This window comes from Ciconia boyciana, chromosome 1, assembly GCF_034638445.1.
Source record: "Ciconia boyciana chromosome 1, ASM3463844v1, whole genome shotgun sequence".
Lineage (NCBI taxonomy): Eukaryota > Metazoa > Chordata > Aves > Ciconiiformes > Ciconiidae > Ciconia > Ciconia boyciana.
This window is the reverse complement of record NC_132934.1, coordinates 146,392,729-146,405,547: the sequence shown is the minus strand read 5'-3', so window position 1 is coordinate 146,405,547 and position 12,819 is coordinate 146,392,729. Positions and strand designations below refer to the sequence as shown.

At 45.6% G+C, this 12,819-nt stretch overlaps 1 protein-coding gene across 6 annotated transcripts in view; it reads right to left on the bottom strand.

Annotated features, from left to right (window-relative positions):
• Positions 1 to 11,615, bottom strand: part of GABRB3 (gamma-aminobutyric acid type A receptor subunit beta3) — a 115,245-nt gene extending 103,630 nt beyond the window's left edge. For all 6 annotated transcript variants that reach the window (XR_012040343.1, XR_012040344.1, XR_012040345.1 and 3 more), the window contains exons 1-3: positions 11,111 to 11,615; positions 10,842 to 10,933; positions 10,609 to 10,676 (exon numbers count right to left, since the gene is read on the bottom strand). Coding sequence is in view for 3 of the 6 variants with exons in the window: in XM_072849631.1 (XP_072705732.1) it covers positions 10,609 to 10,676; positions 10,842 to 10,933; positions 11,111 to 11,190 (240 nt within the window). In the remaining 3 variants the exon portion in view is untranslated. The remainder of the gene's footprint in view (positions 1 to 10,608; positions 10,677 to 10,841; positions 10,934 to 11,110) is intronic.
• Positions 11,616 to 12,819: the final 1,204 nt, after the last annotated feature.

The window sequence follows — 12,819 nt, the reverse complement described above, 5'->3', positions numbered from 1 at the left end:
TTTCTGGTCTGAAGGACAAGTGGCATGGCATGGCACAGCTTGTTTCTATCTAGACTAACTTATTTCACAGCACAAGTAGCTGCATCCAAGCTGCCTACTGGGAATGAACCTGGCATGTGCTAACCTCCAGAGAGTACCCAAGCACCACCTGGGAAAATGCTGGGTCAAATCCATGCTAATGATTAACATACAATGGGTGCATGCTTGAACTCAGGCACCGTGCTCAAACACAGAAGTCTTGATATTCTACAGATTATCAGGAGTGTCACAACTCTTGAATCTAGCAGATCCATAGCTTAGGGGGTCCTTTTGAAAACAAAATCAAGGGTCATATCTATTCTGCAAGTCCTGTAAATATTTTCCTACACAAAGTTCCGGTTGGTTCGGGAGATGTTTTTGTTATCCAAATAGAATGCCTATTTTACATGATTGGAAAAATGCTTAGAAAGGCCAAGTGTTGTTATCTGAATAGCCTAGGAGGTCAGAAGCTAAAGCAAATCACTGCTGGTGCAGAGAAACACAGACATGTCATTATGTTCTATTACAAAAAAGGCCTAAGTTGATCTTTTGTATCTTTAATGAATAACAAGACTTACTGCATTACTCTGTACTCCCATCTTGAGTTGGTGTATTTTAAAATTCAGAATTTAAATGCATTTTTGTATTGTCTATTACTTTAAACTTCAAAATTTAAGTGCATTTTAAAAGGCAGAGTAGCATCAGAAACCACCAAGAAAAACAGCTATCTGCTTAAAAAATAACTTTTGATTAAGCAGAAAAATGGTTTCCACTAGTTTACATATTAGCATTCTAAGTCTGGCAGATTCCATTTCTTACTCCTCCAAACTTATTTCCCCACTGAAAAATGTGAGAGGGGCTCAGCTTCCCTGCATAGCCAAGCTCAGGTCTTGGAAGGGGAAGCCTTCAGCTCTTTGATTCTGCACCAGCCCAGTCCCAAAGAGTAGAGGGCCCTGCCCAACCAAGCTCATGTGGCGGGTGAACTGGATTACACCTCAACATTTGACGTTGTAACTAAGCAATGAGCTCACATGCTAAGCCTAGAACGGCTAAGTAACCACCTGAATGGGAGATGTTAAAATATCCCTCACGTGATCAGGAAATAGCCATGTGTGACTCAAGGGAATGAAGCTCTTCCTTTGAAGTAACTTTAGGGTTAACAGACCAGCAGAGTACGATAGTGGGGCTATCTTACATCTCAATTAAAAGAGCAAGGGATGAGGTGTTTTTAATCACATGGATTTGAGCTTGCTTTTAAAGGTTATCTTCTCTGTCCCACACGTATTTCGATTCAAGGCTCACAAAAAGTCTACCTGAAAACCCTCCATAGTTCAAACTGTATACAGAATTTTACATGCATTAACCTGCTGGGTATATTACTTAGTGCTGCTAAAGATCAACTGTGTACCAGTTCAGCACAGTCTTCTACTTACCTTCAAAAAGGCAGGTTAAGGAGGAACAATAGGTGGAATTCATCCCAACATTAACTAAAAACTGAGCATCTATCCTAGGACAGTCAACTCCTCTCATTGTCTTCTCTGTCCCATTACCCTGTTAGCACTTCCAGACAGGCACTTCTGGCAGGCCAGTCATCCTTACTGTCTTAAATACCTGTCTTAGAACAAAAAATACTGCCTCATGGAAGTGCTTCTCTCTGTTAAAGGGAGCTCTGATGATCAGCTCTGGCTGGATGCTGGTCATACGCTGGGTAACCTATTTAAAGCTTGTGAAACAAGCGGTATTCAAAGACCTAACTCCCACTGATACAACCATCCTGTACAGAGCTCTGTATTGACATAACTTCACAGCTTCCAGAAACTGTACTAGCTGCACCAGAGGTACCTCTGGCATCTCTGCAGAGTGCTGTATTGTGCCATGGAGACAAACCCATGAACTAATGAAAATTCAACATTCATATTAGTATAAAGAAAAAAGTCATTAACTGCTATTGAACTGCCAATTACCCAGTGTAACTGCAGACCTCCCAGCACAGCTGTTTTACCTTCCCTTTCTGCTGTATGCAATATTACATTCATATTGCAGGTTACATTACCACAGCAACCTGTAACCAGTTCCTAACTGCTGAGAGAACAAATTATTTTGCCAAAATTATTGGTTCAAATCCATAATAGTGAATAATGAATTAGACATGCCTAGACTTGGGGATTTTTTCCTTGCAATCTCTGTAGTTATACGGAACTGTGAAACTCAATTACAAATATTAAATGAACTCTCCTTTTGAAATGATTCTTCTTCCAGCTACTTTTTATGACTCTGGGGAGAAAAAAGAAAGTTTGTCCTGGATAAGCTAAAAACCCCTAATGGTAACTAAATATTACTCAACCTCTTCCACTGAAAGTTTTTATTATCCTTCAGTATTGATGGATTGCATTTGATACTACCCAAGTTTAAATTCTTTATATAATCAAATCTTTATTAAAATCAAAATCGTGGGGAGAAGTGTATCATTACTAAATGATCCTAATGCTCTGGTGACACTTAAACAAAAAGTACTCTCTCTCAGAGTCTTGAGACTCAGGAAGTCTCAGGTTACAAATCATGGGAGATTGCAAGAGTACACTGGAGAAGTATTAACACGTGTTTATTTTATTCTTCCCTAAGCATCCACTACCAGCCAGTATCAGAGTCAGGACACTTGGCTGTGTGGACCTTTAGTCAGATGTGTCATGGATGTTCCTGCGTTTGTATGTTGCCTTCTGCCGAGCATGAGATTGTCTGCTGTGCCTTTATCAAATTGCTAAGCTTTCCGTACGACTACAGACATTAAATTATCTGAATAAGCATTCAGTGCATGAATAAAAATCATCATATAAATAACACTCTTTCCTTTCTCTCTTTTATTCTCTCTTCAAAGGAATGGGAAAAATTGCTAGGCATAGAGTAGGTACAAATCCATAAAGTTTCTGTGAATTTTCTACTCCTGTGTAACTTAAACAAGTGCACTCCTTCATTACTCGGGCATGATGAAAGGCTGTCAACAGAAGTAAAAATTTCCTCATGGTTACCTGCACAGAAGTCCTGACCTTGTGCTTTACGACTCATTTTTTTATGACCAGTATATTTGAAAGAACATACATGTGACACCTGTTGCACTCAATGCAAAGATACCGAGAACACGATGAAGATGCATACACAACGTTGGTAACTAATGCCATCTCAGATGGTGTGGCATATCCTTATGACACCAGCATATATTACAAACGACCTATGGGAGACTCCTGATCTTCTGCAGCATCAGCACGAGACCAGCAGGGGCATCTGAAACCACACCAAGACACACTTGTGTGTTCAACTCAGGGGAGCACTGACAGAAATTATTATTAAATCAGAGCACAGATTCACAGAAATACAGTACTGGAAAAGATCTCAAAGCATCAGCTAGCCCAGTCTCTCCAGAGGCAAGAGCAACACCATTGGAAGAGCTATTTTCTAGTCTCTTCTTGAAAACCTGCAACAAAGGAGATGCTACAACAAATGTAGTTAGCTGAAAACTAATCTGAAATCAATGAATTAATTTCTTCAGGTCTTACTTCAATTGGTTCTAAACAGCAGCTCATCATCCTCCTCCCACCACCAGCTTCCTACATATTGGGAAATTTATGTCCTCTCTCCATCCTATTTTTCAGTGCTAAACAAACCCATTTACTTCAACATTGCTGCATACGCCCTGTTTTCTAATTATTTTAATTAGAAACATTTGTTTCCCTTCCTTACACCTCCTGTTCGTTTCCATCTCCCTGCAAGCCAGTGCAAAAACATGGGACACAGCATTCTTGCTCAGGTTTCACTAATGGTAGATAGAGAAATCCCTGTGTCTCGTGAATGACACTTCTATTTATGTACCTGAGAGTAAGATGCATCTTTTTTCAATTGTATTGCACTTGTGACTTGGATTAACTTTTTCACTTGCTTTAGACTCTGGTCCAGTAAAACCTCCACATCCTTTTTTTCTGTGCTGCTGCTTAGCCAGTTCTTTCTCATTTTAAGTACTGGATTCTTCCTTCCTTACAAAATGTAGCAATTTGTGCTTGCCCCTTCTTTATTTAGGGCCATTTCTCTAATTTGTAAACATCATTTCGAATGCCCTTTTTGTCCCCTGAAATATTTGCACTTATTGCAGATTGAAGTCATCACAGACCGTATTTATTTCATCATCCAAGTCAGGACAATTCAACGTTGGCAGCTGGAGCTGGCTTTTAAAAAGCCTATTGCCACCTCCCAGCGACATTAACTACCTCCTTGTCTCCGCATAAGCAGGTATTTCTTCCCCTTCACAGCAGCCGCTTTCCTGTGCAGCTAAGCAGAAGCCTGCCATCAATTCCCTTGGCCAAACAGGAGTCATTCTCCTATCACACCGGCTGCTACAAGCACTTCTCTCTCTGTCGGCAGGAACTACAAAACATGACAGGAGTGGAGAGGCAGAGTGAGGCAGGCTGGGGGAGCTCACGGGTACTGTCCTGAGGAAGAAAACGGATGGGGCCAAGACAGAGGATTACAAGGAAGGATGCTCTTCCTGCCAGCTGGCAACTAGAGGGTAGGTAACCTGCTAAGACAGACTGTCCTCCAGGGGCAGTACCCATTGCTGCCATCTTCTAGTGGATGGCTGCTGGCTCATCACCAGCACAGTGATACCACTCTTTGCAGGGCTATGCTGGCCTCAGGAGATGCTTCCCTGCTTGGGCAGTATTTCTTTCTTCCTCTTCCTTTTTTTTTTTCCTATATTATCTGTCAAACACATACATACATACATATATACACACACACACAAAATTATTTATATGGCCTATCTGCTATATCTATTTAGTGTGATCTACTAGTCTCCCTACGTACATTAAATTATAAAATATATAAAAGCAAAAATCAGTATATAAAGTTACATATTCTATTTTATACTCTTGTGATTTGTGATCAAGTTATAAGCACTGCACACATGAATCTTCTTCTAGCTAGAAAACTTGTGTTTGCAACAAAAATTATTATGTAATCACTCTATTAGTACAATTCATTTAATTTCCCCATCTGAATCTTCAAAGCAAAATATGTCACAACTCAGTTATGATTTCCTGCATGAGGTAACTTTGAGATTCTGTTTGCAAAGTATTTAGAAAGTAGCTGTTTATGGCAGGAAATACAAGCTACATTTATAATAGGAAACATAGGTTACATTTCACCATGCCCAGCTGCAGCCACCCAAAGACTAACCAAGTTGCCTTCGCTTTCTCCATAGCCATTCAGGAAAGATGGACACCTCCCAGAAAGACGAATCCTTTCATCTTAAAAAAAACCAAACCACACGGATGTCTAAGATACCTCTTACAAATTAGTGTCTATCTCCTCTTGATTCCAGAGGGAGCGTGGAGGATGAGCTTTGGCTGGACACCTAGGGAACAATTCACTGACCTAAGCAAGGGTGTCTGGTGCCATTTTGGATGCCCTGGATTATGCAGGACCCCTGCATACGGCTGGTAGGTACAGCACAGCATCTATGGGAGTCCCCTATACTTCTGGAGAGGCAGCTGGAGTCCACACGGGATACACTGAGGCACCTAAAATATCTAAGAAGCAACATTAAAGTGTCTTCTTTATTTTAAGATAAATAGCTCTCTAGACTCCATCACCCATATTGACAAGGATAAGACTCCGTTGTTTAAACTTCAGGAGCTGGTGTCACATCTAACACATGTACACAGAGCACACAGATGTGGGAGATGGCTTGCAAGAGATCTGCACCAACCTGGACTGGAAATTGGAGGGCAATTATGATACCACGAAACCGAAATGACAGTACACACCTTTGCCTAAGCAGCCACGTTCTGTTCTTGTTCCCCATTAACTACGGTTATAGAGCTTAGCAACCCAGCTCACATTTAGACATCTAATTGTATACATCTCAATTAACAAGAACTGAATCCCACCCCATTTTTTAGACATCTAAAGAAAGATGTGACAAATCTCATCAACAGAAGTATGAAGGTTCTACACCTTCAGTACTTCACGTGAAGTACGAATTAATTCACCTAAAAATAATCATTTATGCATCAAGATCTAAGGGAGGTAGACAGTATTTGACCTCGGTGAGTAAGAACTTTAGTTGACCTTAAAGCAGCAACTAAAACACCGTTTGTCAGAAAGATGTCAAAATTGCTTTGAAAATCAGCAGGCACCCCATGAAGTCCATATGCATACTTGCAGTTTTATAATGGAACATATGTAAAAATAAAAAATTACACTGTTAGCATAGAACAGATTACATCTTTTTCAGAAACAACAACTCGTAAGTTTTATGGTCTGACTTTATGTCAAACTAATTTTCTGAGTACAGTATTCTCAAAACAGCAGGATGACTATATAGCCAATGATGCCTCCTGGGTTTTGCTGGTTTGAGTTTAATTTTATCGAAATTAGAGCCTTTGAAAAACCCTGGATGAACAGCTCTGAAGTCCCCTCTATACACAAAGAGAATGCAGACAGCACTAGCACACGTTTCCTTCCTTACAGGAGATCATACTATTCTCTGCAAAACATTATCTCTAAGGAGAAAGGTTCATTTTTGCACTGATCCCCTTGTTTTCTCTACCCACTTTATAGCTTTACCTCCCATAAAACACATCCTAAAATAATGGGAAAATGAAAGCACAGCACTTTAGTCTTCCAGCTATAATGATGAGTTTAAAGAGGGGGTTATTTGGAGACTCAATGTATTGATTATTTAACTTCCTAAGGATAAAAAGCTACGGGAGTATTTGGGTGCTTGAAAATTATATGCCTGGAACTAAGGCATTTGATTCACAGATCAAATGTTGAACAAGAATCGGACTATACAAATTCACAAATTGTGGATACTGTCTGATCAGAAATAGGCTGACAGACTAGTAAAAAGCATGAGAACTATTTCTTTTTCAATTCACATCATCTAAGCAAAACATACCTCTAAAACACAGAAAGGACAGAACACAATCAATGCAAATCATGTAAAATGATAAATTGTAACGTATTGCAATCTGACAACAGTAATCTTCCATACTCTTTATTTGTAAAATGACTTACAGTATTTTCTCAGTATTACGTCTGTTATTATTGATTAGTATTCTGTTTGGAGATGTGCATTACTGTACATTTTACAGGCATTTACCGCAGTTTTAAATGCAATTATTGGAGGTATGCACAAAAATAGGTAGGTGGTTAAGTACCCAATTACAGGTATAATAGGCAAATAATAGGCAAATATTAATGGGAAAGCATGCGCAGGTAAAGCAGGGAAATAAAGCACGTATGGAGATACACATATATATGCACATATATATGGGCAGTTCATTAACAGACTGCAGCCCTTCCTTGAAAAATGCACTTCTTACATTCAACTTCATTAATTCATTCTTGCTACCATATATATAACTCAAAGTATAAATATCAAAGCATATTATTTTTACTTCATAAATGTTTAGCATTTTAGTATGATGTAAACAGTATAGCAGAGTAACACTTTCAATAATGCTACTCAATATTTTCCAGATGTTATGAGATCAGATAGAAATTGCTTATTGAAAATTTTTCAGTAAAACAATTTGATGCTGTGCAGTCCTGATACTTGCATCAGTCCTCCTGATCCAGCTTAGCATTTCAGCATCAAAAGTAAAGAAAAATGTTAACCGTTCCATGTAATTTGAGGAAGATGCACATTACTATTAAATAAGTCTATTCTAAAAAAAAGCTACAGGTAGTCTGGATGTACAGAGGGCAAAGGATTTTTAATAATTTTCAACAGAAAGACTAAAAATACACAAATAAATTTTTAAAATGCTGGAAAGCCAAATGAATAACTAGTAACTGAAGATTCACAGAGGAATATATTATATATAAGCCTAGAGTTTGATTAAGAATAGAAAAGAGTATGATACAAGCTGTAATTCTTGTTACAAGGAATTGCCATCATATCACTAAAAGCTACATTACAGGCTGCCTAGAAAGCAGTATAATAAAACATACTGTAATAACTTTTTATTTATATTCATAAAACTGAAGAATGTTAATTCTCTGGTTATTTTATTCTTAATATAAAGATGAATTTTAACAAGCTAATTTATAAAAGGTTACACCAATGTCTAGATTTAAATCAAAGGAATTAATGTCCATACTACCACAGTTCGTAGAGAGAAATTCTTGTAAGACATTTCAATAGTTGATGAGGCTAAAGGTCAATGCTCACAATATCTGCTTGGGATTAAATGAAAGAATATGTCAAAGATTAAAAGTTTAGTTGGTAACCAGCATGAAGTTCAACAGCTATGCCTCAGGTCTTCAAACTCACTGCGACTTTTTTTCCCCCTCTAAACTACTACCTTAGAATGTATACTTCAGTAATCTTGAAAAGTTCCTTCTTTTCATCCTTATTCATTGTTTCTTGATATTTACTCAAGAATCTTTGCAGATAAGTATAAAGTTACCTAAAATAAGTGGAAGTAATCAACTCAGGCAGTACTTGAATATAGCTGTGCTTTGTCAAAGATGACTTCTTTCACAGGGAAAAGAGACAAGCTCAGCTGAAACTCTGGTTGTAGTAAGGTGTTCACCAACCAGAAGCCCTTTCTGCTCATTTTTCCTGAAGTAAATTAATACAGTTTTTGTAACAATAGTACTACAGCAATTCCCTTCAGAAACGCGTATGTTTCTTTTGCAAGATCTGTATTGATATTTTTCAGACTTCGCATTGCCCCATGAGAGGGCACGGAAAAAACTTCTTCACTTCTTTAGATCTCTGGCAAGTGATGGGAAACAGTGGGCACTGACTTGTGGGGCAGCTAGAAACCAAAGTAACTGTTACGCTGGCTCACTGTCTGGGAGAAATGGAGGGCACCCATCCTTTTGAGGCGCTCCTGTCTTATTCAAGATCTAATTACCCAGTCTAGCAGCACAACAGGCAGTGTAATTACTTACTTTTCCTTATAACCCTGCTACTGTAGGTTGGTAAAGTTGTTATTTAAACCTAACAGGCTTTCCCACAGCTGGGGGAAAAAAAAAAAAAGGCACAAAAAGCACCATACATACCCTCATTTTCTTTCCAGTCTCAGTCTGCCTTTCTCTGATATTTATTGCCTATGTGGCACTTCACATACACAAAGTGTTACGTATTAACTTAATGCATAATGTAGTGCTTCCCTAAATGTGGAGCATAGCCAAAGGTGGGGAAGGTGGCAGTGGGGATAGTGAAGTCAGACTTTTCAATTACTCTTCAAAGACTCAGCTTCCTTTTTTTTTTGTGAAGCAATCCTACAGGCACAGAAAAGCCTGTGGAATATATGAGGTGTCTCTGCAGCTGCCTGAGTTTGCACAAAGCCTAAAATAAACTCTTGCAAGTAAGAACTGTCTCCTTTGTCCCTCCTGAATGAGCAGAAGGGCAGACATTGGTGGCACTTTTAACTGCAAACAGGTAACTGTTTCTCTGTTGAAATCATTTTTTAAAAGATCAGAAGCAAAGCAAGAAGGTTCTATCTCAGAATTTTGGGTAGAGCAGGTGAAAGAAGGGGCAGGGTTAACGAAAATACACAGATCATGTATAAAGCCAAGCTATGCCAGCTTGTAACACTGCAACAGTGCACTGAAGGAGGGGTAGTGCTGGTGTTAGTGCCATATTTACTGAAAGAGAGCTCAGCTTCCAAACGTGCAGAATTATTTTTAATGCCATAAATGTAACTACAGCATTGCAGAGTAGGCTGGTCTTTTACCTCAGGTTTGCGAAAGGAATAATAGAAGGAAAAAAATCTGAGATACAGGGGGAACGAGTAGCGTGCTCAGAAACACGAAAAATCCACCTCAGGTTTAGCATTAGGACAAGAAACGGCAATTCTACCTTCCAGCCCCAAACTACCGAACTGCATAGACCGGGGGACCGAACGGCGGAAACACACTAAACACCTCCCTTTCCCTCAGTGAACCCGACAGCCCCCGAACAGTATCACTTTGCGAAGCAAAATTACGATTCCTCCAAAGTCCCTACGCAATCGCGCCTGCTCTCGATGTTCAGCAATAATTAACACACTCGCACATGTCAGAGTTTATCCACCGACAAGCTGGGTTGGTTTTTTGCCCTGAGCCGCGCAAGAAGAGGGGAGATGCCGCCAGCCGCGGCCCTCCGCCACCGCCACCGTCCGCAGGAACCCCGTCGACCGCCGCCGCCAGCCCGCTCCGCTCCGCATGCCGCCGGTTGCGGGGCCGCGGCAGGTGCCGGTGCCCGGCGGAGCCCCGGCGAGCTCCGGCGCCACGGGAGCGGGGGGGGGACGGGAGGAAGAGGAGGGGGTCAGGCGGCCCGGCACCCCCGGGCTCTGCCGGGCCACGCACGCCCGCGGAGGCGGCCGCCGGCAGCGAGAAGGGAAAGGGGGAACGGGGAAAGCGCGTCTCCGGGGAAATAAAGTTTTCAGGCGGCGAGGGCAGCGCTCGGCGCCCCGCGCAGCTCGGCCGCCGCCCGCCCAGGCAGCAGCGACTTCGTGCGAAGGGAGGGAGGGGGAACGGGAGGCTGCGACCCGCCGGGCGGCAGCCCCGGCGCCGGCCCCGGCCGGCCCCCCCGCTACTCACCATGTTGACTTCGGAAACCATGTCGATGCTGGCGATGTCGATGTTCATCCCCACGCAGACGGGCGGACCTGCGGGCAGAGGAGAGCGTTACCCGCCGCCGCTCCGCGACCTGGCGGCGAGCGGGGCCGCGGCAGCGGGGGCGCGGGAGCCGGCTCCGCCATGGGGGAGCGGCGGCAGCCCTGGGGCGGGGCGGGGGAGAGCTCCGGGCGGCGAGCCCGGCCAGGGCGACTCACCTCCGAAATCCGGCCGGAGGCGGATGTCGTAGCCCTTCAACAGTTTATCCACAGTTTCTTTCACGAAGGACATGTTGCCGGGATCGTTCACACTGTGGGGGCGAGAGACGGGGGGTGTTGGGCGGGGAGGCAGAGGACGGGGTGCGGGGGCCGGGGGCGACGGCGGGAGAGGGGAGCGGGGGGGGGGGAGCGCATCAGCTTGGTCCCCTGGCGAAACGCATCCCGCCCCGCCGCCGCCGCCGCCGCCGCCGGGGCACGCTGGCTCCTACCTCTGGGCGCAGCAGACCACGGCCACCAGGACGGGAGCGGAGAAGATCCCGAAGATCCTGCCTCCCCCAAAGCCCCACATCCCTCCGCTCCGCGCTCCCTCCGCGCAGCAGCAGCAGCAGCAGCAGCAGCCGCCGCCGCCACCGCCGCGATCCGGCTGCCCCGGCTGCCGCTGAGGAAGAGGCGGAGGCGACAGTCCCCGTCGTGTCCCCCCCCGCCCCCACCCCCCAAAAAAAATCCCCCACCCCCTGCCGCAACACCGCTGCCCGGCCCGCGGGAGCCGCCCGCGCACCCGGCTGCGCCCACCCCGCGGCCGGACGCCGCCGAGCCCCGGAGGAAGCCGCCCTCCGCCGGAGCCCGGCCGCCTGCCTCCCCTCCGCCCGCCCTGCCGCCTTCCCGCCAGCCGGGAGGGGAGGGAGCGGAGGGGAGGGAGCGGAGGGCGCCGCCGTCCCTCCCGGCGGAGAGCCCGAGGAGGGGCCCGCGGGGAGCGGGGCTCGCCGGGGCCGGCAGCAGGGGGCGGTGGCTCCCCCGGCGCCGCCTCGGGGCGCGCCCGCCCCGCCGGCCACGGCTCCGGCCCCGCGGCACCCGCCCTGAGGCGGGGGTGTCCCCCCGCAGCCGGCTCCTTCCCTTCGGGAGGGCGAGGGGACCCCCGGGGTGGGAGCGGGGCTGCGGGGCCTGGGCAGCCCGCCGGGACCCCCTGGGGCCGGGTGAGAGGGGGCTGCCCGACGCCGGGCTGGGCTGAGGGGCTGCGGGCCTGGCCTCAGCCCTGCGGCAGGCTGCCCTCCCCTGCCCCTCCGCCTGCCCCAGGCGGGGCCACTGCGCCCAGCCGCCCCTTGGCGTGTCCCGGGAGCGGTGCCAGGTGGGGGGCCGCTGGGCCGGGAGCCCGGCCCTGACCCGCACAGGGCCGGAGGGGGTCCCTGCCACGGCCAGGGCTGCGGTGTGCCTGTCCGGGTACCGGGCCTGAGGCTCCCTTCAGCCATGCCCGTGAGGATGCCATCCGCACAGATCTAGATCGTCACGTTTTGCCAGGCAAAACCTCCGCTGGCTTCAAAGCGTGTGTAGCCGGGCTTTTTACACAGGACAGTAATGAAGGGAAACTGCACTGGTGCCAAAGGAATGTACGGGGAGAGCTGTCGGCTCTCTGTTGTGTTGCCTGTGAGCTTCTGGGTGCTCTTAACTTTGTATAAAACATTGGTTCGGGTGGAGGCAGCACGGCTGTTATTATTGTTAACCTCCTTCCAGGTTAATTAGTCCTTTCAGCAGGACTAATTGGCATGGAAGCAGAAGCACGCTGACTTGGCTATATTGCCTTTGGTTCCAGAGCCGGCTCCTCGATGCCAGACCTCTTCACCACGCTCTACCAATGGTGTAAACATGCCCTTAGCCAGCTCCTGATTCTGGTTCCGTTGCGATCGGTGGCTGCTGGTCCATGACAGAGCACAACATCTAGCTAGTCAAGGGAGAAAAGCAATGTCTTTTTTCGCACTTTTTCTCTTACCACCTGTTTTTCCTTCTACATATCCCCTTCCTAAGAGAAACTGCTAGGAAAAGGATGGACACTTGAGGAATGCTGTGGTGTTGTGTACAGGTGAGAAAGCAGGGGTGGCTTTTCGTCTTTCCTCAACAAATTCTTGAGAAGAAAGACAAGTGCAAGCCATGGCATATGTCCTGACTTTGTTGCTGTTGCAGTTAATAATCAAGCTCCAAGGAA